At 36.3% G+C, this 25,000-nt stretch overlaps 1 protein-coding gene across 1 annotated transcript in view; it reads right to left on the bottom strand.

Annotated features, from left to right (window-relative positions):
* The window catches only part of nbeal2 (neurobeachin-like 2), a 69,898-nt gene extending 45,028 nt beyond the window's left edge, over positions 1-24,870 (bottom strand). Inside the window, exons 1-10 of the mRNA XM_016556355.1 lie at positions 24,309-24,870; positions 10,211-10,299; positions 9,129-9,290; positions 8,846-8,927; positions 8,223-8,335; positions 6,355-6,437; positions 5,117-5,202; positions 4,670-4,982; positions 2,568-2,674; positions 723-809 (exon numbers count right to left, since the gene is read on the bottom strand). Of these exons, the coding sequence (XP_016411841.1) occupies positions 723-809; positions 2,568-2,674; positions 4,670-4,982; positions 5,117-5,202; positions 6,355-6,437; positions 8,223-8,335; positions 8,846-8,927; positions 9,129-9,290; positions 10,211-10,299; positions 24,309-24,359 (1,173 nt within the window). The 5' untranslated portion in view covers positions 24,360-24,870. The remainder of the gene's footprint in view (positions 1-722; positions 810-2,567; positions 2,675-4,669; positions 4,983-5,116; positions 5,203-6,354; positions 6,438-8,222; positions 8,336-8,845; positions 8,928-9,128; positions 9,291-10,210; positions 10,300-24,308) is intronic.
* Between the last annotated feature and the right edge of the window lie 130 nt (positions 24,871-25,000).

Here is a 25,000-nt window from a genome sequence, read left to right as displayed (position 1 = left end):
ACTGTACATGTACTTACTATATAGTTAGGATTAGGATTTGACTTAGGGTTACTTGCATGTAATTATGCATAATTTATTGTTATTATAATAGTAAGTAACGGGTAACAAGAACACCTTAAAAGTGTTACCATAATATTAATAATATCTTAAAAATACAAAAACATTTATCATTTAATTTTTTAGAATTAAAATTAAAATTATGCATGCATATATGAATTTTAAAAGAAACACATTATTTTTGATATTCATATATGCATGCACAAACACATGAAATAAATAAATAAATAAATAATTTGATATAAAAAAAAAGCTTACAAATTTATTATAGTTCATTTTACATGACATTACAGCAGTCTGAGGCCAGCTTTCCCCTAAAATATTGATGTTATCTATCATCTATATTAGAACACAATAGTACCATCATGTCATATCCAACTACCATGGTACAATAGTAGCATCAGAATGTTTTAAAGTTTCATATTTTTCGTTGCATTTAAGTCAACTGTGTCACTAACTGGCACACGCACCGACAACATGCAGATGTTTTGCTACTGTATATTCACCTAGACAACACTGCACGCTGTTTATGCGGAATCTAATGTTGCTCAGTCAGCAGTTGTGCGTCTGTGTATTCGTCTACGTGTCTGTGTTTGTGTCAGTCAAGTGAAGGGTGGGTTTCCTGCTGACGAACGCCACACTGATCAGCGGTGAAGGGAAAGTACCTGCTCCACTTCAGCCTCTGTGAGCAACCGTGTAGTGAGGTCACATTGGCCCTCACACTCCACCTTAAACCTGTTACTCTGATATAGCTGCAGGACAGACACACATTCACACACACAGCGTCACAAACACATGAACACAAGTGAGTCAGAGATAAAACAAGCAAGCCGAAATTGAACTTACTGACAGATCGAGCTAAAAGGAATGAAAAGGTAATAGACGAAAAAGAGAAGCTCTGCGAAATCCTCAGTACACAACATAATGCCTAGTTACAACACACTCAAAAACCACCCAGCTTACCCAAACCGACTGTGATCATCACATACAAACCTATGACGCAGAACCTATATTTCATCACAGGACGGAAACACAGGCTGTGCTACAAATAATTACTGTTCGTCACTTTGATGCACTGGGTTGTAAATCGTCTGTCATGGTTTATTTTTATCTGTCAGTAAAATATATTGGCCTTAATGGGTCAATGACAAATAAAAGTGTTCAATCTTAAAAAAAAAAAACCTAGTTTAAAATAGATTTTCACAAGTTCTTAGAATTGCAACATTTGTATTAATGTTGGTTTCATGTGGTTTTCGAATTTTTTTTAATGTTAATTATTAATTTAAATATAATTACTTTTAATATAATTATAATTCAATAAATAAATATCATTACATTTTAGTGAGCTGCAATACATAATATTTAATACCTGAAATGAACTATCCTTGTCCTGTCAAAGGCCAAACTAACTGATATTTCTGTCTGCAGGGATCCTCTCTATGATATCATTTCCTGTTTTTTCTACTTTTCTATTTGGCAACACAAATGTTTTTTTCATTGCCAAATTACTTTTGATGTTAGGACAGTAGTTGTATATGGTTTTTTTTAAGCCTTTTCTTTTTGTTCAATTCACAAAATGCATGTGAAAGAACTGCTTTAAATGCTAATTGAAATAAATCTGAAATAAAATATAAATATTAGCTAAATAATAAAAAGAAAATTAGAAATGTTGCCTTGGCATTTGAAATATGTTTAGGTGAAGCACTAAAATGACTGACTGAAATAAATATAAATGTAGATATATAAAAAAATAACATAAAAATAAAAACAAAAACAAAAAAATAAGACAGTCGGTACTACCCTGACAGCTTTTACATTTGAGTTTTTTCTTCTTATTCGGCTGATGAAATGTATTAAACGAAATGCTTCAAATCTCTACTGACATCCTTCAGTGGGAATGTTTCCTGAGTAGGAAAAAATCAATAGATCATCTTATGTAAAAAATAATTGTAATCAATTTAAAATATCAGTCACTACTTTTAAATGTGATAAATGGCATCTCCTCAAGTACCCTCTTTTAAAATGTGGTTGTCTCAAATATCTACGTTACTTCCACTTGAGAAACTCACCTTTGATATACATCAAAAGTCTAATGATTTTTGGCAGATATGGACACCTCTCTGGTGCTACATTAACAACCTCTCTTGATCTTCTATTCTATGGTGCATATTTAGCCTCTAGCCTGACTGTATTAACTTTTCTACCTGATTGTATGCTTCTTATTGTTTTCCATTGTATAGCTGAGACTGTATCTGTATGTTTATGTGCATTTAGAATAACCGACTAATAAAAAATAAAAAAAATTTGATAAATGACAAACATTTTAGTTCAAAGCAACCTCTGGATTGAACCCTGGCAAATCTGTGGTTGAGATAAGTCAACTCTCGTTCAGTACTCAGACCGCCACATTTCCATTGTCCGCCATGAGACTCATTTTTGAATCCTCAGGGTTGGAAATGTGAAGCGCTGCTGCAGATATCTCAGAGGGTTTAAGAAGGTAGCGTTCTGACCTTGCTGTTCTGGATGAGGCGGAGGATGTGCTCGAAACAGTTGTTATTCAGAAAGATAGCCTGCAACACCGGCCGGTCTGAACACTGCAGGATCTCTGGGATAGCATCTGCAGGGCAAAAACACAAGGACATTCAGTCTTTTTGACTTGTGCCTTCTGGAGAGATAGAACTGTGCCAGTTTTAAGCACTTAAATAAACAGCGCTGGGACAGCTGCATTACTCATGGAGAAGAAATGAAATGCAACCAAATAGCTGTTTTGTGACATTTTGCAACATTCAAAACTGCTTCCAGAGAACTGGCTACAATTACTGTCTGAACTTCTGCAAAAGGGGTTGAAGTTCACTACAAACACATTCTAAATGTTTAAAAACTAAATCAAACAGATCACACACAGTGATCTGGGTTAAATATCTAGAATCAGAAGCACTGCAAATCAATATTGTTGTGTTGATATTCAATATCAAGGTTTTGTTTTATTTATTTATTGCAAAATAACTGTTACATCATGACATAATATCATATTACATGCCCAATACATGAAATACTTCTGGGAAGTCGGTGTGACATGCTGTACTCCATCTACCAATATGCATTTTCCTGCTTGATTTATAATTATAATGCATGCAGCTTATGACCTTATAGTAACTGAGGAGCCTGAAATATTTGTGTTTCAAAAATGATTGTCACACTGCAGGACCATTTAATGTAAATTAACTGGCCTAGTGTTTAAAATAGTGAAAAGGAAATGGTGACCTATATATTCATATAAATTTCAACCTAAAAATTTTATTCAATATTGACCACTCTTACAAACACAGAAACCTAGAGGGGATCATGAAAGCTACTAAACACACAAACAGACTTTGGGAAGCTATTAAACACAAACAGACAGTGCAAATACAACACAACCCCGCAACGAAACAAACAAGCAAGTGCAAACACAACACTGCATTATAATGATTTGCTTAATAAAATGGTGTATTCAAATATTTACTGTTCTGTAATGCTGTAAACTCTAGGATAAAACCATCCATCCATGCATGCATCCCTTTGATTTAAAGAGTACAAGCTCAAGTGGCCTTTCTTTGAGCAGCTGAAGTTTATGAAGCAGATTAATAGGGTGTTTTGGGACGTGGCTTGACGTATGGTGTCAAGAGGATTGCAAGGGAAGGGGTCTTACTACTGTATACACAATACAACAATTACTGGTTGCTGTTCAGTGAGTGTCAATACGGTGATCCTTAATGTTTAGAGATTAGGATATATTGTAATGTACTGACACATAAGCTTCGTTCCAAAACTGCTGCTTGCTGCCTACATAGGCAGCTGCTTTCTGAGGCAGCATCCTAACAGTCATGGAACCTCAATATTCTCCTTTGTGTTCCATAGAAACAAGTAATACCAGTTTGGGAGAACATGAGGGTGAGTAAATAATGATAGAATGTTCATTTTTGGGTGAACTATCCCTTTAAAAGGAAATATTATGAAATGGAAACCACAATAGAATACTGGATGAAGAGTTTTTTTTTCTACTTAAAGAAACGGCGAGAAATAATTAATAAACAAAAAAAACAAAAAATACAAAATACTGAAATAAATAAAAAACAAAACAAACAAAAAGATAAAACGAAACCATCCAAACAGCCATAGAACCTCAAAAGTGGGTGATTTGAAACGCTCTACAAAGGTAGCTACTGAACACAACTAACATTCTGCATAGGAGACTAAACTCAAAGCTTGACATTAACATGTTTCTAAGCTAGTAGCATGATAACCAAATAAACACAAAAATACACAATTAGGCCTCTTACAAGGCAGAATAATTCAATTAGGGAATATTGGTGCATTCAAGGGATAGTTCACCTGAAATTTTAAATGCTGGCATCATATACTCAATATCATTACAAACCTGCATGGCTTTATTTGTTCTGCAGAACACAAAAGAAGATTTCTGTAGAATATATATAGAGAGTCTTTTAACCAAAGTCAATGGGGTGCAATGCTGAGACATTTTTGAAAATATCTTCAATTGTGTTCCACAGAAGAAAATAATTTAAAAAAATAAAATGGTGTTAAAAAGTGATGGCAAATATTCTCTTACTCAGCATATGTTCGAGAAGGGTAATGAGGTTATCCTCCCAGGTCTGCATATCTTCCTGCTGGCTGTCTGGTGGCCGGTTCCAGTTGAGCAGCTGGAAGTAACTATCCAGTACTGTCCGGATCTCCACCTGCCTCTCGGCTGGGCTGCTGGAGTGCAGAAGGTGGATCATTGCAGTCAGGCACCGCAGGGTCATTTTGAGCAGCCAAGGATCCTTGGGCTCTTGTGGGGGTGAGGCTGGAGTGAGGCACCAGGAACGCAGCACGGACATGAGGTCCTTCACAGCCTGGGGGGTGATGGAGACAAGGCCGTTCCTCTGAAAAACAAACAAACAACAGCACATCACACACTGATATAGTAAGGTATGTGGTTGCAAAATCAGAGATCCCTCTGAAATCCCTCATGCGTTAATACATGTTAATGTAAACAGGACCAGAGAGTCTCATTTACCTTGCATCCACTGATTACAGCTCCCTGTAGATGCACCAGTCTCACCACGAGCGGCTCTGGGATTAGTTCGCTCTCTTGTAGGTAGTCTGTGGGTGTAGCCAGTCATTTAGTCACAAGAATATTAAAGCTGAGCATTGTTTGTGCAATTGTTATTATTGTACCGCTCTAAGGCACAAAAACGTATTTTTATTGGAGAGAAAGATCATAAAAAAAATGAAAACCGTCATCATTTACTCACTTTCACGCCTTTCCAAACATGTGCATTTATTTATTTTCTAGAACACTGAAGACGATATTTTGAATTTTTTCATACAAATAAAGTCAATGTGGTCCAATGTTGTTTGACAGAATTAAATAATAAACCACCTATCAAACAAAAACACTGAGGCTTCAAATGAACAAAGATCAACTTAAAACACAAAGACAAAGGGCTTAAAGGCTTTTGTTGTTCTGTTTACTGAAACTACAAGAAAATCGAACAAACCTCATACAAACAAGTTTACCATTACATCATAAACACGATGTGGAGAAACCTTTTGGTGAAAAACAACTTTTTAGCACAAGAATCTAGTTTACCTCGCCTCACGACCATAGGCTACTTGGACCCACTGCAGCTTGCCTACTAACTACATATAGATGTGGAAGTTGCTCCACAGAGCTTATAATCACTTGAACTAAGCTTTCATCACTATCAGGACTATATGTTATTTGTTTTAGTCATGATTGACTGCAGGCTGCAACAGTACTGCTTCTCAGATTTGTTAAGTTATGTGCTTATAAAGAGTCCATGTCAAATCTAGACTGCATCATGTTTAAATCCCATTCCTCACTCTTTCCTGCCTCAACTGTCCTATACATCACATTACCTCAATAATCTATAAATAAAATGCAGATCTCTCCCTATAGATCCATATATATGGAGGGTTGCTTCTACAGAATGTCCAGACAGAGCTTGACACAAACTAACAGAAGAAACAAGTCACAACCATCTATCACTTAAAAAAGGACAACTCCACTGATTCAAGATGATTTACATGAAGCACATTTAAAGGCAAATAACATGACAAAACAGAGCCCTTAATCACTATGGATTAATACTATGGGGATCAGATCGCCACTTCTTTACAAACAAGATTTTCTCCTGGGAGGCGGGATGTGCGATATCTCCCAGGATGTGAAGATGGGAGTAAATGGAGAAAATGAAAGATTGTGTAAGAAGGCAGGAGTGGGTGACATACCGTGGAAGAGCAAAGGAAGCTCCTCTGGTAGAACAAGAGGTGAGAATTTATACTTGCTTCTCTCCAGCATACTGACCTCCTCCCTGAAAAACACACAAATCAAAGCTCTTTTTGGAAGTATCTACTTAGTTCCTATTTACTACAAAAGCAATAAGCTACAGGACACTGCAGTAAATCTTCTTAATCTATAGTCAAGAATATATCTTGAATTTTCATGCTTTAAGCATAAATCTAGCAAAGAGTTAAAAATATTATTTAATAATAATGAACAACAGCAATGTAGCTGGGTACATTACTTGCAAATTGTAATCCGTTACTGAATCCAAATTACATGACAAAAATTTTAATTAGCAATATAATCCATTACATTACACATCTTAGGTAATATAATCAGACTACTTTTTGATTACTTTTAGATTACTTTTGACCTAACTTTAAATTGTAATTGTAACATTTAAATTGTACTATAATTAATATTGTACCATACTGATATAAAAATACAAAGAGAAAGAAAATATATTCCATTCAGTGTTATTAACAACATGAAGAGCATTGAACACTACATTATGTCAAGGTTTCCCAAACTGGGGTTCATAAAGGAACTGCAGGGGGTTTGTGAGTTTAATGAAAAGCTAATAATCAATTAAATCATAAAAACGTCAAATTAAAATAAATCATTTTAAAATAACATCAATCAATTAGAACACTTACTAAAAAATGAAATTTATTTATTTACCTCCATGTCATGTGTAGGTTATTTTAGAAAGGAACATTTAAAAGATGAAAAATAGGAATTATGAATAAATTATTGCTCTTAGGTGAATAATATGTAATCAATAAATCAATAAAATGTAATTTATTCTAATTACTAGTACTTCATTTTAGGAATCTGATTACTTTATCCAGATTACATCTAATCAGTTACTACCCAGCTCTGTATATATATACATATATATATATATATATATATAAAATGGTACAAGTTGATTAATCTACACATACACTGTTTAAATGAATTATGTTTATTTTTCTCACCCCAATGGCAACTTGTTTCTTGCTTTAAGCATAAATCTCCAAAAAATAATAAATTATTAAATAATAATATTAATAATGGCAGTACAATTATGTTATGAGGTTGAAATACCATGCCATATTGATGTATCATGGTACAAGTTGATTCATCTACTCTTACACCATAATGCTGGCATCAATTATGTTTATTTTTCTTACCCACTGGCAACTTGTTTCTTGTTTTAAGCATAAATCTCCAAAAATAATAAATGATTAAATAGAACAACAACAACAAAAAGTAAAACGATATCACCATGTTTTAATACCATGAGATATAGGCTATACCAAATATATCTCAAGTTATTTCATTGTACAATATGATTAATCTACTAGACACCATTATGCTGACATGATATCTCATGATACTACAAAGAATGTTTCCATAAAAACATTGTAACACTGTAATACTTTAATATAGTACAAGGGACTACTCAATTCATCTGCCAAATACATTAGCAATTAATAAATATTTAATAAATAGTTCATTAGTCTATTTGTAGGCTGTTTACAGGGGTCAAGAAAGGTGGACTGTTTCATAATACACCTCAGTTCATAACCTGCACATTAGTGGATGGGCAGAACAGTGCTCCTTGAAGAGATGCACACATGCGGTGGGAAGTTTGCGCTGTGTGTAGTTCAGACAGCTGAGCATAAGAAGGCTTGAGAGCTGAGAGGTGAGGACTGGGTGTGTTATTAACTGTTAGAGCGGAGCTAAAACAGAGCTAGCCGCTCTTAATGGCTCCTACGCATCCTTGTTGTGGTTTAACACCCTGCCCAACTCACAGACACACACTCACCCTGCCTGCCGTCTCCTCCACGTCTGATAAGGGTCAAAGAGATTTTCACACAGCAGCAAGCCATGTTGTACCACCGACTGTAAAGTGCTCTGATCATCTGGCTGCTTCTTCAGCTGTAACACACATACATAAACACACTCAAATGAGTCTTACACAATACACAAACCTATCTGTTTTTGGCTTGTTAACACACAAACATTCCTTTGAATAAAGCAGAGGTCTTCCACCCAAAGCTTTCTGACTCAACCTGTTCTGTTAGTTCGGAAACCTACAATAACACTATAAGCACATGCATATTAATATCAATAGCTGCATAGTAATATACAATTAAGTGAATGAACGTTTCATTGGCATGTTTGGAATAAACAAACATTCAACAAATTTGAAGTAGCTTTAAAAAAAAAAATACAAGAGTAAAACTAGAAAAGTGATCATGTATATAACAGTGGCTTCCTGATATTGATAGAATAATGGAGAGGTGACAAGAAAAAATAAGACGACGAAGGGGAACTGGATTATGAAATTACGCAAACTTGCATTTCCCACATAAGCACCATGGCTCAATGTATCAGCAGGGGTGCAAACTGCTATGAAATTGTTTCACAGACTTATTGACTTCTTACCTGAGTCAAACAGAAGTTTAGGAGCTTGATTGTCTCAAACACAAACCCCGGGGTCTTTTCAGAGTCTATATTCTCCATATTCCTGCAAGCAGAGATTCACATTAGAAATGGTATTATTGTACACTCAGGGAAGATCCACATCAGCTATGCAATTTGGTATAAACTGCTGGCTTGCGTTATCCCTGCTGTTTGAAGATAGAAGCTTATCAACAGGGGTTTGAGTCACTGGGGCATTATCGCAAAGAGAATGATGGTGTTCACTCTGTGCTCAGTGGGCACTGACCTGCAGATGATGATGAAGAACTTGATGAGGAGCAGTGGGTGTGGAGCAGTGCTGCTCTGATCCTGCCCTGACATGTGGAGGGCACTGTGCCACAGCTGGGTGCTGAGGAACACCAACACCTCCTTGGGGAGGAGGGGGACATCGGCGCTCCATTCCTCCAGCCTGCAGACAAAAAGAAGGATGTTTTGTTTGCTTTGTTTGTTTTTGTTTTGATTTTTGTTTGTTTTGTTTTGTTTTAATTTGGCTTGTTTCGGTTTCATTTTTGCTTGTTTTTTGTTTTGCTTTAATTTTTGCTTGTTTTTTTGTTTTGCTTTTTTGTTTGCTTTTGATTTACTTTAATTTTTGCTTGTTCTTTGTTTTGCTTTTTTGTTTTTTATTTTTGCTTTTTTTTGTTTTAGTTTTTGCTTATTTTTTTGTTTTGCTTTTGTTTATTTTTTCTTTTGTTTTGATTAATTTTGTTTTGATGAGGCACTGTTAAATAGACATTAAAAAAGTCAAAGCACTATTTTCAGTCATTGAACATATGTCTTGGACTTACACCTTGGCATTGTCCACACAGAGCACAAATTAATGTTTCGTCTGCTCAATTTTTTTTTTTTAAGTTGTGCATGTCTTCGGCTATTGCGTCATATTTTGCTGTTTTGATGTTACTCAAAATCTTTTCCAGACAGCCTCAAGTTATTTTTATATAACTGATATTTTTCTAAATTTTAAACAGGCAACCCTAGCTGAACCACAACATTGGGCTGGAATTGATCCTTCATCTCCAATAACAAAGAGTGAAAAATTTAAGGGGGTCTGAATACTTTCCATACCCACTGTATGTGCTAATCTTTAGATCACAGATCTGGTGTGCACTGAATTAGCCAATATCAAGACTCACTACATCAGATCTGCAGGATGAAGGAGATGAACGTATTCAAAATATGGATTTTTCAAACTCACCAACCATTAAATGAGCAATTAAACAAATATAGGCCTTAAAATACCATCATAGTTAGAGTTCCATCTGGACCTGACCACCTACAGATCAACTCCCTGTGCCTGTGACATTTTGAGAAGTCAGCATGTAACTGACTCACCGACGAGGCTCCGTCGACTGCACATCAATGACCTTCTCAAAAGACGCCACGAATGCCTCCAACCATTGCTGCAGGTAAGTGACATCTTTCTGAAAGACAGAGAGATAAAAGGAAAAAGTAAGAGGCTGTAAAACATTTTTGACAGGACAACCCGAAGGTTAGAGAGGTCTAGGTTACAAACAAACTCACACACAAGATAATCCAAGTGTCTATGGGTACTCCTTTTGCATCTAAATTGAAAGGTCTACTTTTAAAACCACATCCATTGTGCCCAGTCCAGTTGTTTTTGAACACATCATTTGTGAAAGCCCCTTGAGAAACGCATCTTATCGGGGTCAAATGAACCCGAAGCCAGATTATTCTGAACTTCCTTAATGCCAGTTAATCAACTAGCCCAGTCAACAGTCTCTCAGGCACCCTAAAAACTATTCAACTTGGAAATTATGTAATTTTGCACATGCATAGAAAACCTTTACAACATGAGCATGACTGGGTGCTATCTTCAAAATCAGAGCATGCACACACTTGTGTTAACACAACAGGAAACTACAGGGTATGCAAACTTGTGCAGTGTAATGTGAATTCGTAATGCAATAAAAGCAGTGACAATGGTTTTGTCTATGAGACAAAAACAAGTAGCACTTGCACAATCCATAATGTCTTGCATTAAACTGCATTAAACTGTATCTTAAATAATGCGGCTTGATCCGCCTACTCGTATAGGGGAAGTTGGGCTGTTAGCAGCTTCATAAAACACTCTCTGATATTTACACACTCTGATAGCAAAATACAGAGGGCTTCTGGCATACCAAAACAATGTGCACTGCAGCAGGAAGCAACTGTAAAATAACACTAAACCTGCTCAAGGTGGAAAGAAACAAACTTTACCAATTGTTGTTCATTTAGGGGCCAGTCCATGTCTCATGGCAGGTGATGTGTGGTGGAGGGGCTCTTGTTACCCCGGTCTCTGCGGAGCCCCCACCAAGTTGTTTCTATAAAGTCCAGAATGTGTCTGCCTGTAAGCCTCAGAATCATTCAGAATCCATCATGATGCCTCCGCTTGTTTACTTCTCTGCTCTTTTCTGCTCTCTTGTTGTCTGTACTTCTGTCGAGCAACCAGGAAATGGCAAGTCACTTTAACTGAGCCATATTTCCTGTCTTCTCTGAGCTGGGCTCATCGTCACCATGTTCTCTTCCTCCTTTGCCGCTACCACAGCTTTATTGGTAGAGTGTGTTTCATCTCGCTACGAACTAAAACCGTTAAGCCAAGGTGCACCTCATGCAACATTTCACAACATTTTGAATAAAAATTCTGTCTTTATTTATTCACTTTCATGTTGTTTTCAACTTGATTTATTCACTTTCATGTCATTTTAAACCATGACTTTCTTACATTCAAGGAACACAAAAAGAGAAAATTAGAATAATGTACTGCCTGCTCTTTTCCACGCAGTTACATGCTTTCAAGCTTTGAAAACGACAAAAAGCACTATAAAATCTCATAAGAGTGATGTATACAACATGTGTATTATAGTCTGAGTCTTTGTGTCTCAAACATGTCAGAATTTAAGTCGTTACACACTGCTAATCTTCCTGTCCAGAGAGCTTGTGAAGACGCTGTGTTTCGTTGCGAAAGCGAAAATACTTTGTTTTTACAACACTGTTCCAGAACAGTTTAACCCAAATATTCAGATGTGTGCAGCACATTTAATGGAGGACTGTTTCTGATCCAGGGAGAGTAGACTACAATGCCGGCTGTTCTGACTCACAGCCTGTAAGTACGTTTTCATATTTAAAGAATTTGCCACTGACGATTCAAACGCGAGTTTTGAGCAGTGTAGAGTAGCGCTTGTTGTTTGTCATTTCTCTGATCACAAATGCAGATATGGTTTTATGTTTACGCGGCGCGATGCAACGCAAAGCGTAAAAAGACAGTGTAAAGGTCATTGCACACGGAGTACGAAAATTTCGTCCGAAATTTTCGCACGTTAAAAAATAAATACGACCTCACGTTATGTCAATCACATTTACACACTGCCTCCGAAATATTCGTCCGTCATAAAAACATTTGGATCGGGTTAGATTTTTTCAGTTTTTCGCATCTGTAGCAAGCATTTTGAGAGGTGTTTTGACAGTTCAGAGCCACCGTACAAGCAAACGCCAAAATCCAGAATGGCGATTGTCAAATTCATCCACTTCATCCCGCAGCACAAAGCACTGTATATAGATCCTTGCACACTGAGTTCACAGAAATTGTCTTCTTTTTAATATGTGGCTCTAGTATCGCTAGCAAAAGCATCAAACTGAGCCACTGACATCCTGAAGTAAACTTTGAATCGCCCGTGTAATCCCGCTGCTCCTTAATAAGGAGGGGGAACTCTCCTTCCTCTCTATATCTCAGGATTGGATGGACCCAATATTTCCTTTCTTTTTCTTTTTTTAAGAAGCGAGAGGACAACAAAATCATCCTCACTGCTTGAAGACTCCATTTAGTGCTGTTTTGCGAATTTTTTCGCAACGGATTAATTAATACGCATCGGACTCAGTGTGCAAGGTTTCTCTGCGTGACAAATTTTTAGTGTTTAGAATACGAAAAAACACCTACGAAAATTTCGGACTCAGTGTGCAGAGACCTTTAGTCATTATAATCCATAATTATGCAACAAATGCCTCGTTTATAATGGGTTTTAATGTTTTTGTCTCGTCACTCCAGGAGACGGCATCACAGTATGGTAGGGGTGTAACATTTCTGTCACACTCTTGAGGTATTCGGCCAATCACAACGCACTGGATAGCTGGCCAATCAGAGCACACCTCGCTTTTCAGAACGATGAGCTTTGTAAAAATCAACGCGTTTCAGAAAGGCGGGACATAGAGGAGAAACAATAATGTGTTTTTTGAACCTTAAACCGCATAAACACATTACATTACACTAAATACACAAAATAATGTTCTTTTTAGCAACATCATATGACCCCTTTAACTGGATCAATTGAATCATTGAAAGAAATCGGACTTAAAAAAAATGATTTGTTCATGACAAAATAAAAATTCTGTCATCATGTACTCACACTCATGTTATTATAAACCCTTAAAACAAATCCCATATGTATAGAGTGGTTTATGCTAAGTCTTCTGAAGAAACATGATCTCTTTCTATGATGAACATATTGAATTTAGGCTTTTACTCGCATATAAACACTGATCAACGCACATACATAGAGCACATCAATTACGTTAAATGATAGTTCAAAGTAGTTGCTTGAAGCAATGAGATGTCAAGCAAGTATGGTTTATCAATGTTTATATGCGAATAAAAGCCTAAAATCTGTATATCATATAAAACAAGCACGTCTCTAGAACCGCTCGATTTATATGGACTTCTTTTAGGATCCTTTATGAACTTTCTGAAGCCTCAAAGTTTTAATAGAATAGACTTTCAATGGATGGACTCAATTATTCATTTGTGTCTTGAAGATGAACTACCGTCTTATGGGTTTGGTTTGGTTTTTGATATTCTGGGTGAACCATCCCTTCAAATTTCAACCTGTTTCTCACAAGAGTCAAATGACTTACAAAGATTTGATGTACAGCCCATTAAGTCATTTTGAAGCTGGACAAACCCAGTTCTCATTCACTTTCAACAAACTACTTTGTAAACCATCATGCTACCTAAGGCTGACTGACAAAAATGTGATGATGCTGTAATTTAACTGAATTCTTTCTAAAGATCTTGACAGAGTTGAAAGCCCAGTTGTGCAACCCTCTCATTTTGGTACACAGACCATGGTTGAGAGCACTGTAAAAGCATGCTTTTATCCCACAAAAAGATTTGGTGTGGCTTTCAAATAATAGCTGGAGGGAAACCTGAAGTCTGAGCAACGATCACTGATTCAGTCATCGGTATGAATCAGCAGTCAGATGGAAGTGACATGCCCCGACTTGACCAGATGCATGAAAAAGCACTTTTACAACCGTATGGGGAATGAACCCTAAATTTAAACTCTTAAAGCAATGACACGGAACTGAAGTTGAGCTGGTATTGAGTCACTTTGTCGATTGATCACTTGATCCTAACTAAGTGCTGATCTTTACAGGGGGAAATGCCAACAGTGTGTCTCTGTGGGCCCAGTGTTGCCTACTGTTTATATCATCACCCTTAATGAGTTTTCCATTTTAAGCTCTGGCACAGCTGAATCCAGTAAATTAGATTTTGAACTTGACACAGATTTCATTTATTGAGACTACCAGATTTACGAGTAAGCTACGGCAATCATGTTCTATTTTGGATGCTTTTCTAAAGAAACATTATTTACATATGAAATATGTGATGACTACATAATTGTACTTTGTACGTACTACACAGAGGTTTGGCAGTCTTGTAACCACCGTTTCACCACTAGATGATCTGTCAGGGTTGCTACATTTCAACAGAATTATAAATTGCACTTCCTCAAACAAACAGTCAAAAATAACAGCAACAGTCAACATGCTAAATTTCTTTAATTGATAATGGGAAATGAAAAAGTTTTAGGCAGATCTAAGAACTGAAACAGATATTGTGAAACCGTCGTTATTTTTTGTATTCACATCCAGATGTGACAAACATACATGTGCAACAGTTAATACTTTCTGATTCTTACCATGAATAAGGTACAAAACAGGGCTTGAAACTTGAATAAATCAGTCAATATATGGACATTAAAATATGGGGAGTATATACATATAAGAAAATAATAGGTATATAATTATTATTTTTGGTAATTAACAATAAATTAAAAACATTGCATTTTTTAATGTAGTTTTGAAGTTATAGTTAAGTTATTGGACTTTATTTAACTTATATTCAAATATCTTTTTCATACAATACTTTTGGTCATAGAATGAAATGGTTAAAATGGAAAAAAATTGAAAAAGTAGAATGAGATTATGTATGTCTTTCTGTCCATAATACGTAATGGGTGTCACAATATTAAGTACATTTATGTTTATTTATAATTATGACGTTGTTGTGCGATTTCATTGTTTGATATAGTCAAGAAAGTCCAAACCTCTGATGTGGAACAGGCCAAAATCCCCATTTTAAGGGAGGACTGAGACATTTGATGTGTTTAAAATGAACTACTTTTCATGATAGATTAATTTCATGCTAGACAATATTTTATCAAATTCATTTCTCTAATGAGACACCAATTTGTACCCTACTCATGGAAACTAATTGCTATTCATTTCCCTTTTCTGTTAATATGATAACTGTCTTGGGATGATAAAGTAGAGTTAGTTAAATTCAGGTTAGTTCTTGAATGCTACAGTATTTGACTCCAGTGGTGTTCTGTGAAGAAGGCAAATCACAAATGAGCCATTCTGTTTGAGATTCCTGGCAGCTCAGAGAGCTCGCAGCTGCTCAGCGGACACAAAGAGAGTTTTTCTCTGGGTTTCTATTAATTATTCTCAATGTCAGTAAACACAGGCCTCAGGATACATGTGAAAATCCTCAAATATTCTTCAGGAGGCAACACACATTCAAAATGCTTTAAAATTTTCCCGATTATTTAAGACAAATGAACTTTATACACACCTAGCCAAATAAAAAAGGCCCACCCAGCTGCCATACAAACATCCCGCATCTCCACCAACGGCTACTAGCCTCACCCACTACACAAGCAAACAGAATAATGTCCTTGAAGCATCAATGTAGTAGAAGGAAATTATAACTTCCTCTTAATTAGGCCACAGACTGACTGGGGGATCAAAATTATAATAGAATAATAGTAGCTTCATGACATACCATTGAACAAAGTAGTAGTATGGCTGAATTACTGTTCCTGATTAGCCTTCTTCCAGATGATTGAAGCTGCTAAATGAGTCAAAGAGGGCTAAATATAGTTAAACAGTCCTACGGGTAAATCTCTGAAAGTACTGGAGCTCCTTGACAGCAGCAGCCTGGACTTATCCCTCCACCTGGGGATTTTTTTTTTCAGTTTTTCTCTAAAAATCTGCGTGGATTTCCCTGCAGCATTGAAAACGTTAAAGCACCATTTGCTACCCGGTTTTTAACAGGTCTGCCAAGTACTTAATATTAATAATGATGTAATAATTCTTGTGAAAAACTGAAGATGACAAACAAAAGTAAGAAACCAATGTTCAGCTAAATGCTGCATTGCCCATATTAAAATCTTTTAAGTTAAATACAAATGTAATATACATAAATACAATCCTATCCACATCAATGGCAGAAAAAAGAACAACAATTGTTACATCTCGTTAACCACAAAGGAATCCTGGTTTCAGTTAGGTAAGAGAATAGGTAAGAGTTCAGTAGTATCACTTCCAAAACCAAAATCATATCACCTTCCAAATGCTAGAGCTGCCCAATCAAACTAATGATTTAATGTTTGTAAATGAAGAAATTAAGACAGCCATAAATATTAGTATTGTAATTTTACAGAGGTAATGTAAAATTAAATTGCTATTATTATTATTATTATTATTAATTGTATTATTTTTCTTAAATATGTGATTTTGTTACATTACAATGATATATTAAAAGAGTAGTATTTCTTATTCTTTTTTAGTCATTTTTATGTTTTTTTTAAATGTAGTAGTAATAATATTGGATTTTAATTTGGCCAAAAGTTTGTCATGTATATATCAATTATTATTATTATTAATTGTATTATTTTTCTTAAATATGTGATTTTGTTACATTACAATGATATATTAAAATAGAAGTATTTCTTATTTTATGTAGTATTAATAATATTTTCATTTGGCCAAAAGTTTGTCATGTATATATAAATTATTATTATTATTATTATTATTATTTGGATTTATATATTTATTTGGATATGATTTATTTTTATATACTGGATTTTTGACTTTCATGGGCTGTAAGCTCTAATCATCAAAATTAAAAAAAACAAAAAAAAAACTTTTGAAATGTTTTACTTTACATGTAATGAATCTAGACTATATGAAAGTTTCACTTTTTGAAATAAGTTACAAAAAAAAGATGCACCTGTACATCACAAAATTCTGACCAAATTGTGCAGCCCTACAAAACAAGCACAGCAAACCTAACATTTTTAATCAAATTTTAAATTGCAGCCACAATTTTCATTCCCAAATCGTGTTTCGGTCGTTTCGGTCAAAAGCGGCCTATTAACCCAAATAAAATGGTGTCTAGGTATAGGCAACTTACTAGGTATTGGAACGGAATTATGAATGTAAACTCTCCTGTTTGATATTTTGCTGAAGACAAGTATAAGCAAACAAGTAGATAACATCTAGATTCATAGATTTACAAAAACACAATGAGTTCTATGTGGTCTCCAGAAAAATGTGCAGTTGAGTAACACAGAACATCTTGCAACATAAAAACAAAGCCATTGTACAAAAACAATAGCATCGCCACATCAATGTAAAAGCTTAGATCACAGCCTTCTGGTTTATCCAGACAGTCTGTTTATGTGCACACATCCTCTGCCTCTTCAAGCAGGTGATGAAGTCAGCAGATGCGTCAATGACTCAAACAAAATATGTGACAGTCATAAAATGCATTACAAAATCAGGAAGTAGCCAACTTTTTTGTATCTTTTTGATTAATCTGCCGTTCAAAGTACATGTTGTAGCCCTTTTTGGTTTTTACAGTGCAGATGTATTCTCATGTCTGCCTAATACTCAGATCATTTAGGTGGTCTATCATGGACTGTAATGGGTTCTTGTTTCTGCTGATAAAACATTACTATTATGTAGCGAGCCGAGAGCGGATTTTGGCAGATAAGCATTGGTAACTGCCATGTATACGCTCTACTTATGAAGATGTTTCATTCTTCAAAACTGGGCAGTAAGTGAACTTAGGCCTCAGCAAAGTGATAAGTAGGCAGTACAACTTTGTAAACACCCAAAGGTTTAGTCAGCTGTTTGCAAGCTTAATCAAGTGAAGACAAAAAAAAAAAGGTAATGAGTTAATGAATATTTAAACAAATAAAGAAATATTGTAGATATTTTTTCTCAAAATATTACGTTTCGATACATAGCCATCCAGTGCTAAAACATGGTGTAGCATATATCAAAGAGGGCAAATATAAGAGATTCCTATAAAGAAAAACACAGGCAATCCAATAAATCAAGCTCTACAGAGTTTAGACATTGAACTGTTAGAAAAATCAATCAGATGTCTCTGGAGAAACGGACTGCAAACATTTCATTAGACTGCCTGGATAACACAATACTCTTTAAAAAGGTTCCAAAAGCAGCAAAAGTGGTACTCACTGCAGAGCCAAATGGGTAAAATGGGTGGGGCTTGACCTAGTCTAGCTCCGCCCCTGTGGACCTAATGGGTGGAGCTTGATCTAGTGTTTAGTATGTTTAGGGTTAGGGTGTGGTCGGACCTCCAAGCTTTACCCATTACGTCCAGAGAAAGTGAGCTGGACATCAAGCTATATGCCCACCTGCTCTACAGCAAGCACCTTCTCTCCAAAAGGTGGATTTTGACAGTGATGCCAAAGAACCTTCTTAAAAGAACCATTCTGTCTAGTGTGAAGAACATTTTAATAATCTAAAGAACCTTTCTCCACTATAAAGAACCTTTTGTGTAATGGTAAGGTTCCATGGACGTTACAGGTTTTTCACGGAACCATCAATGCCAAAGAACTTTTATATTTAAATGTGAATGTTAAATTAGTTTTTCCAACTTCTCTGACAATGAACAAGTGCTCCGGAAAGGCAAAGCCCTGTTGAATACTTTAAAGTATCTATTAAAGTGTTGAACTATCCAGCACAAAGATTTGAAACCTCTAAATTACCCTGCTTGCAGAATTGTGATGGGAAGATAAAACAAGAGCTGAAAAAGCTTTTAAGATCCTCACATGCGAAACGCTGGTATTCACATCAGATTATGCACCTGTATGCAAACATTTATCTTAAATCTCAAAAACTTGACTTACAGGTACATGACAAAGGTACACAATGGCAGTTCAGAGAACTGAGATGGGTGATGTCTTTTCACGGCTGCCAGGACTCTCAGTCTATTGTGACAATATACTAAAATCTATTCAGATGTACAAGCAGGTTTGTCGTCTGTAAAAACATACACACCTGCCAAGTTAGTCTCCTCCTAGGAGGAGCACGTGCGAGGTGCAACAAACAACTGAAAAATAGTTGTAATATAACGTAATATGCATGATTGCGTAACCATGAGAGCATCCAGCAGGTCTGTCACCTCATGTTGATGATAATTTTTTTTGAATTGTAAAAGATTCTATGATGTTCTGTTAATGTTGTCATTATTTACTCATCCTCATCTTACTCAACAACTCCAGTGGTGCTTTTATTGTCCTTTTTTATAGGAATTTTGCAGTAAGAATCACCATTAACTTTCCTCATCAACTAGAAGCTCCAGAACCTCATTTTGTTTTTCATGAAAAAAATGATGACACTGAGGTACATAAATGACAATATTTTTGTCATCGTTGGGTGGACTGTTTCTTCCATTGTAGAAAGCGATTTCGAATACAGATCTAGATAACTAGCTCAAGTTTATTTGTAGATCATCCTGCATGAAGGTCCTCCACAGAATATAGAGCGTCAACCCTCAAACTCACAAAAATCACAACACACAAACATGTTATTTTCCAAAACCTCTTCCTCAATTGGTCTTCAGCTGAAATGGGGTGATGATGTGTACCATGTGTTTGTCAACTCACAAACAGGTTGTTCAGGGAGGTTACAAATGGTAGCAACCATGACAGGAAGTGGTTTTTATCACATCAATGTTGTCCTCTGAACAGCACACTCAAGAGGAAGTGGTCTGACAGAGGCAGTGTTGCTCTCGCAGCCAAAAGAAAAAATAGCTGGCACATTATTACAAATACAGCAAAATCACCGGAATGACATGACGTTAAACTTTGCTGTTCTTCTGCGATTGTGTACAGCTGCCTCTTATGGGGAAGAAGTATTCAGCCACATACAGTCTAATACACTTGCTTAACAGTGAGCTCTTCTGTACAAAAGTTTTACACTTAAAGAAATTAATGAAAAATATGTTTAAAGTCATGTAGACTCACATGTGATGAAGACTCCTGCCATAACTTAATAAAAACTGTTTTATTCTACATGGAGAGGGTCACCTTATGGGGGCAGCCATCTTAAGATCACATGACCAACCAAATACTATTCACTCTGTCTTGGTAGCCTTCCCCTAACTGAGCACATTTCCTCACAGAATACATTAATCATGTCTGACAGCAAATTATGTATTTCCACAACGCAAACATTTGCTGCTGTGCAATGCAACATCCACACCACTAGGTGTCAGTAAGTCCAAGATGACTGCCATACTGGCCAGTGGCCAGAAATCAAATATTACTGAATACATCTTTAAACTGACAATGAAAAAGTAACGGCAGATTTTTTTCTTCTGTACAGTTGGGATGTGCAAGACTAGTTGACTAGCCGACTAAATGGAACTGCAGCTGCTAGTTGACACTTGAAATACTAGTCAAAATGTAGTCATTAATGTTACATTTTTAAAAAAAAATGTGAACGAAAAAGTGAATATCTGGAAAACAAAATCATTTCATTTCACCTCAGACCTTGCACTAGGGATGTAACGATTACCGGTTTGACGATAAATCATGCTAAAATTCCCCACGGTTAGTATTACCGTTTCATCTTTTAATTATCATTTAAACCGTATTAGATTACCGCGATTTGAACAACTCATAATAAGAGTTAATTAGATAAATAAATACTGTCTAGCATCAAGCACAGTTTTAAGTAACAGTCTCACGTGCGCACAGCACGCAGAGTCCAGCATAAAGCACAGTTTTCAGTAACAGTCTCACGTGCGCACAGCACGCAGAGTAGTTTCGTTTTGAGTGAAAACAGGGCGGAAAAGCTGGGAGGTTTTAAAAGGGTGCTAAGGGAATTATACAAATGAATATATGAATGAATGAATTATATGAATGTACCGCTGAAGGTTCTGACTGTCTTCAGAAACGATTCGATGGCATTTTGTTTTCATCTTCGCTCCACGTAATGCCTAAAGGAAGTGTTCTTAATCACAATACTGCTTTGTCCACGGAGGTTACGGGAAAGAGCTCTAATTCAGATTTTCCATAAGCATTTTAACAATACCGTGATAATACCGATAACCGTGATAATTTTGGTCACTATAATCATGATAAGATATTTTCATACCGTTACATCCCTACCTTGCACGCATGTTTTTTCATAGTGCCACTCACTAAATGTTCACTAGGAAGATGAGCAAGGTGCGGGAGCATATTTACCGGTATTTACATAATGAATGAAAGTAAAATGGCTTTCTTCCGAAAAGTTTTGTTGACATTTTTTCCAAGTTATTTCACGTTTTTCCAAGTTAAAATAGTGTTTATAAGTGCAGCACTGCTTTGTTTACAGGGGCAAACATGGTAACCACTCTATTTCTTCTGGTCCAAAAGTGCCACCTACTGACAGACAGTGAATTTGCATTGTCATTCAGCCCGTCTGCTGTTTCTGTTGCTGTCAGTGTTGTAAATTTGAACCGTTTGATAGAAAATAAGATAAATTTGGATGATAATATATCTTATTATATTTGACACTTTGAAGAGAAAGTGGACTAAATGATGAAATGTCCTACATATGTCACCAACGAGAAGTCTGTAATTTTCACTGGAAGATCCAGTTATGAGATTCTGATTAAAAATTATGTTTGCAGAAAATTCCAAAACTAAACTAAACTAAACTAAAATAAAATAAAATGAAGCTTAAAGGACACACATTGTGTCAGTCCAAATTTACAAGCTTCCCATGAGACCTCATTACATTGGGAGGACATAGGACGCATTCTATGGTCAAATGACTGGCATAATAGGTGAGGAGAGCTTTAAATGGGTTTAAAATAGAGCAAGCCCTCATGAGCCCAGAGAAAAACAAGCACATTTTCAACCTTATCTTGTTTAAATCGCAGCAGACAGTAGTTAGCAGAGGCATTTAAAATGGGTGTTTCAAACCAGATTCAAAACACTGGAAAGCATTGTGCGGTCAACCATGCAGGGGAAACTAACTCAAATATGGGTGTGCAAAAATCACATACGCCTTTTATGCTTGTTTCACAAAAAATACATTTATATTAATACACATTTATATCAGTGTAATGGTGGAAAAAGGCAGACCCATTTGCCTGCTGCAACAAGTCAGAGGAACCCGTCCATCTACTTTGCATGTCTGGTATGGATCCCTGTTAGCTATATGTGTGAAGTTATTAATAAAAGGGAAAGAAATGACAAACGGTTGCTTTTTAGATTATAAAACAAATGAGATCTAGAGAAACACTCCCAGCTATCTGGAGAACTTTGTGCCAAGACCAGCAAGACCAGACTGGAACACTATTGCATAATTTATAAAGCTTCTTTTCCATGCAATCTGCTAATTATACAATATTTTTTAAAGAGTGTCAAATTAAAACAGTGATCTGCAAGTAGACATTTCTCTATGGTGACCCCTGGTGCTTCTTGTATCCTGCACCTGCTGTTTTGGTTACCATGGTAGCCATTCATAAAGAACACTTGCTATAGTGAGCCGTTACAGCTGACTTCATCTGCTGACCAGTAAAGTGGCCATCATGACAGAGTTTCAGAAGGAATACACATGGACGCCCAACTCTCAAAAATGTGCAAGAGTGCAGTGTGGTCTTTGTATGCACTACTCCGCCAGAGGGTGTTGTCAACATAAACATTCTTAATGTGGCATGTTCATTTCTTTTTCATAGTGAAGGGAAGCCAACTCATTTCTGTGAATCAGGTTATTCCAGAATAGTTTCTTTCAACTGGCTAAAAAAATGATTCAGCGATTCTTTTAAGTCATGACATTATCACATGGCCCCTGACATCCTTTAATGGCATATTACATACTCTAAATGTCTCAGAAAAAAATCCATAGGTACACATAGTGATTATTATTATGCCAGCCAGGACATTATCCATTAACTTTACAGACATTTTAACCCTAAAACACAAATCAAAATACTGGTAAAACACCTGTGAAAAATCAGCACGGAAAATTCGCTTGGATATTTTCTTTCTTTCTTTTATTCATTCTTTTCTTTTTTTGTATTAATCTTTATTATAAACGGTTTGCATTGTAATTTCACAGGCCCCACAGCTCACTTTGTTACAACCACGATTAAGCTCATAAAAACAAAGTCATAAAACTGCTGATAAAACTGTCAACTCTCAAAATGTAAACATACAATTCTCTATGCAACGAGTCAGTAAACTGATGACGAGAACTGCTCGGATCGATTCGTGAACTAAGATGAACTATCGTTCTTTCGTGAACAAATCGTTAGGAGCCGGTTCAAATGATTCACTAAAAAGATCCGACTCAAAAGAACGATTCGTTCGCGAATCGGACATAGCTAATTCATGAGTAAACATAATGCATTTCAGCAATAATACATAAAATGCATATTTTAAATAAACTATAAACAATTCAAGCATGTAGCCTAGTTAAAGTTCCCCGGCATTGTGATTAAAGATTTAAAATTAAACATTAAATAATAGCCTACATTGTATTCTCTGCATTGCTGTTGATTTATTTCAACTAAAAGAACTTGCAAACCACGTTGTCTATTCGAGACTATCTGCAAAATCCAAAGAAAAAGAGAAATGAGCAGGAAGAGGCATGGCATTACCTGCCTCCCAGGTAAACACTAGAACTACACAGAATAACTGTAAGCATCAAATCGACCTGTTGTGATGAACCATAGCGTTATGCTTAGCCACAATATCATCAGTCCTTGTCATCACAATTGTCAGTCGCTTCATAACAACATGAAATATTAAGCGAAAGACAAATGTTTTCACTGTGTACGTGCACGCGCAACCTTCCCAAAAAATATAACCACGGACGCACTTCCTGAAACTGTTTCTACACAAAGGGGCAAGGAATTATGGCGAGTATTCTTGCCTTTTAACTATATGCAGGATGCGACATGATATGATATGAAATGACAGTGGCAAGTTTGCGACAACATAAACTCCGAAGCTAACAGGTGTCGAGTGGCTCGCGCTATCGCCTGCTTGTGACTCACCTTAGTGTAATATAACATCCACAGCTCGTACAGTCGCTCTTTCGAAGCCATTCTCCCTCGCCCGTCTGCGTATTCCCTCCACTTAGGCGTCAATCAAACCAGCTGAATATACTTCCACAAACGAAGTGGCCATGGATTGACTCAGCGAAGATCCAGGGAATACTGTTTGCTAGAAACGGCATGCTGCTGTACAGCTGTCCACTACCTGGTTGCCAAGCTCTCCCAAAGTTGCACGTGTTTTAGATGGAGGGTGGGTCAAAATGACAATTCCGAAGAAAGAAACTAAAGAATGTAGAGAGCAACATTTGAGAAATCGCGCCGGATAAACGCACATCTCTGCTGGAGGAATTCTAGAGGAGTTGAACGCACTTGTCTGTGCACGCATTCATTACCCTGTTCACTCCCCTCCTCTCGAGCGTTACAGTGGCAGTAGAGAGCAAAGCAAGACATAGCCGGGAGGAGTTCAGCCTCAAAGCTGCACAAGATGAAGGAAAATCATTGAGCATCATGTCACAGCTGATTGTGAGAATTAGCAGGGATGGAATGGCACTGGAGAGCAGGAACTTATCCTGGTGACTTGGTTTGTAGAAAGCAAATTTACATTTACATTATTAATTTGTGAAGCTTCCAGTACACAGGAAAAAAGTGCGCGTGTGTGTATATATATATATATATATATATATATATATATA

The sequence above is a fragment of the Sinocyclocheilus rhinocerous genome, unplaced genomic scaffold (genome assembly GCF_001515625.1).
Source record: "Sinocyclocheilus rhinocerous isolate Xijiao unplaced genomic scaffold, SAMN03320098_v1.1 scaffold946, whole genome shotgun sequence".
Classification (NCBI taxonomy): Eukaryota; Metazoa; Chordata; class Actinopteri; order Cypriniformes; family Cyprinidae; genus Sinocyclocheilus; species Sinocyclocheilus rhinocerous.
The sequence above is the reverse complement of the archived record's forward strand: the minus strand, read 5'-3'. Positions and strand labels throughout refer to the sequence as shown.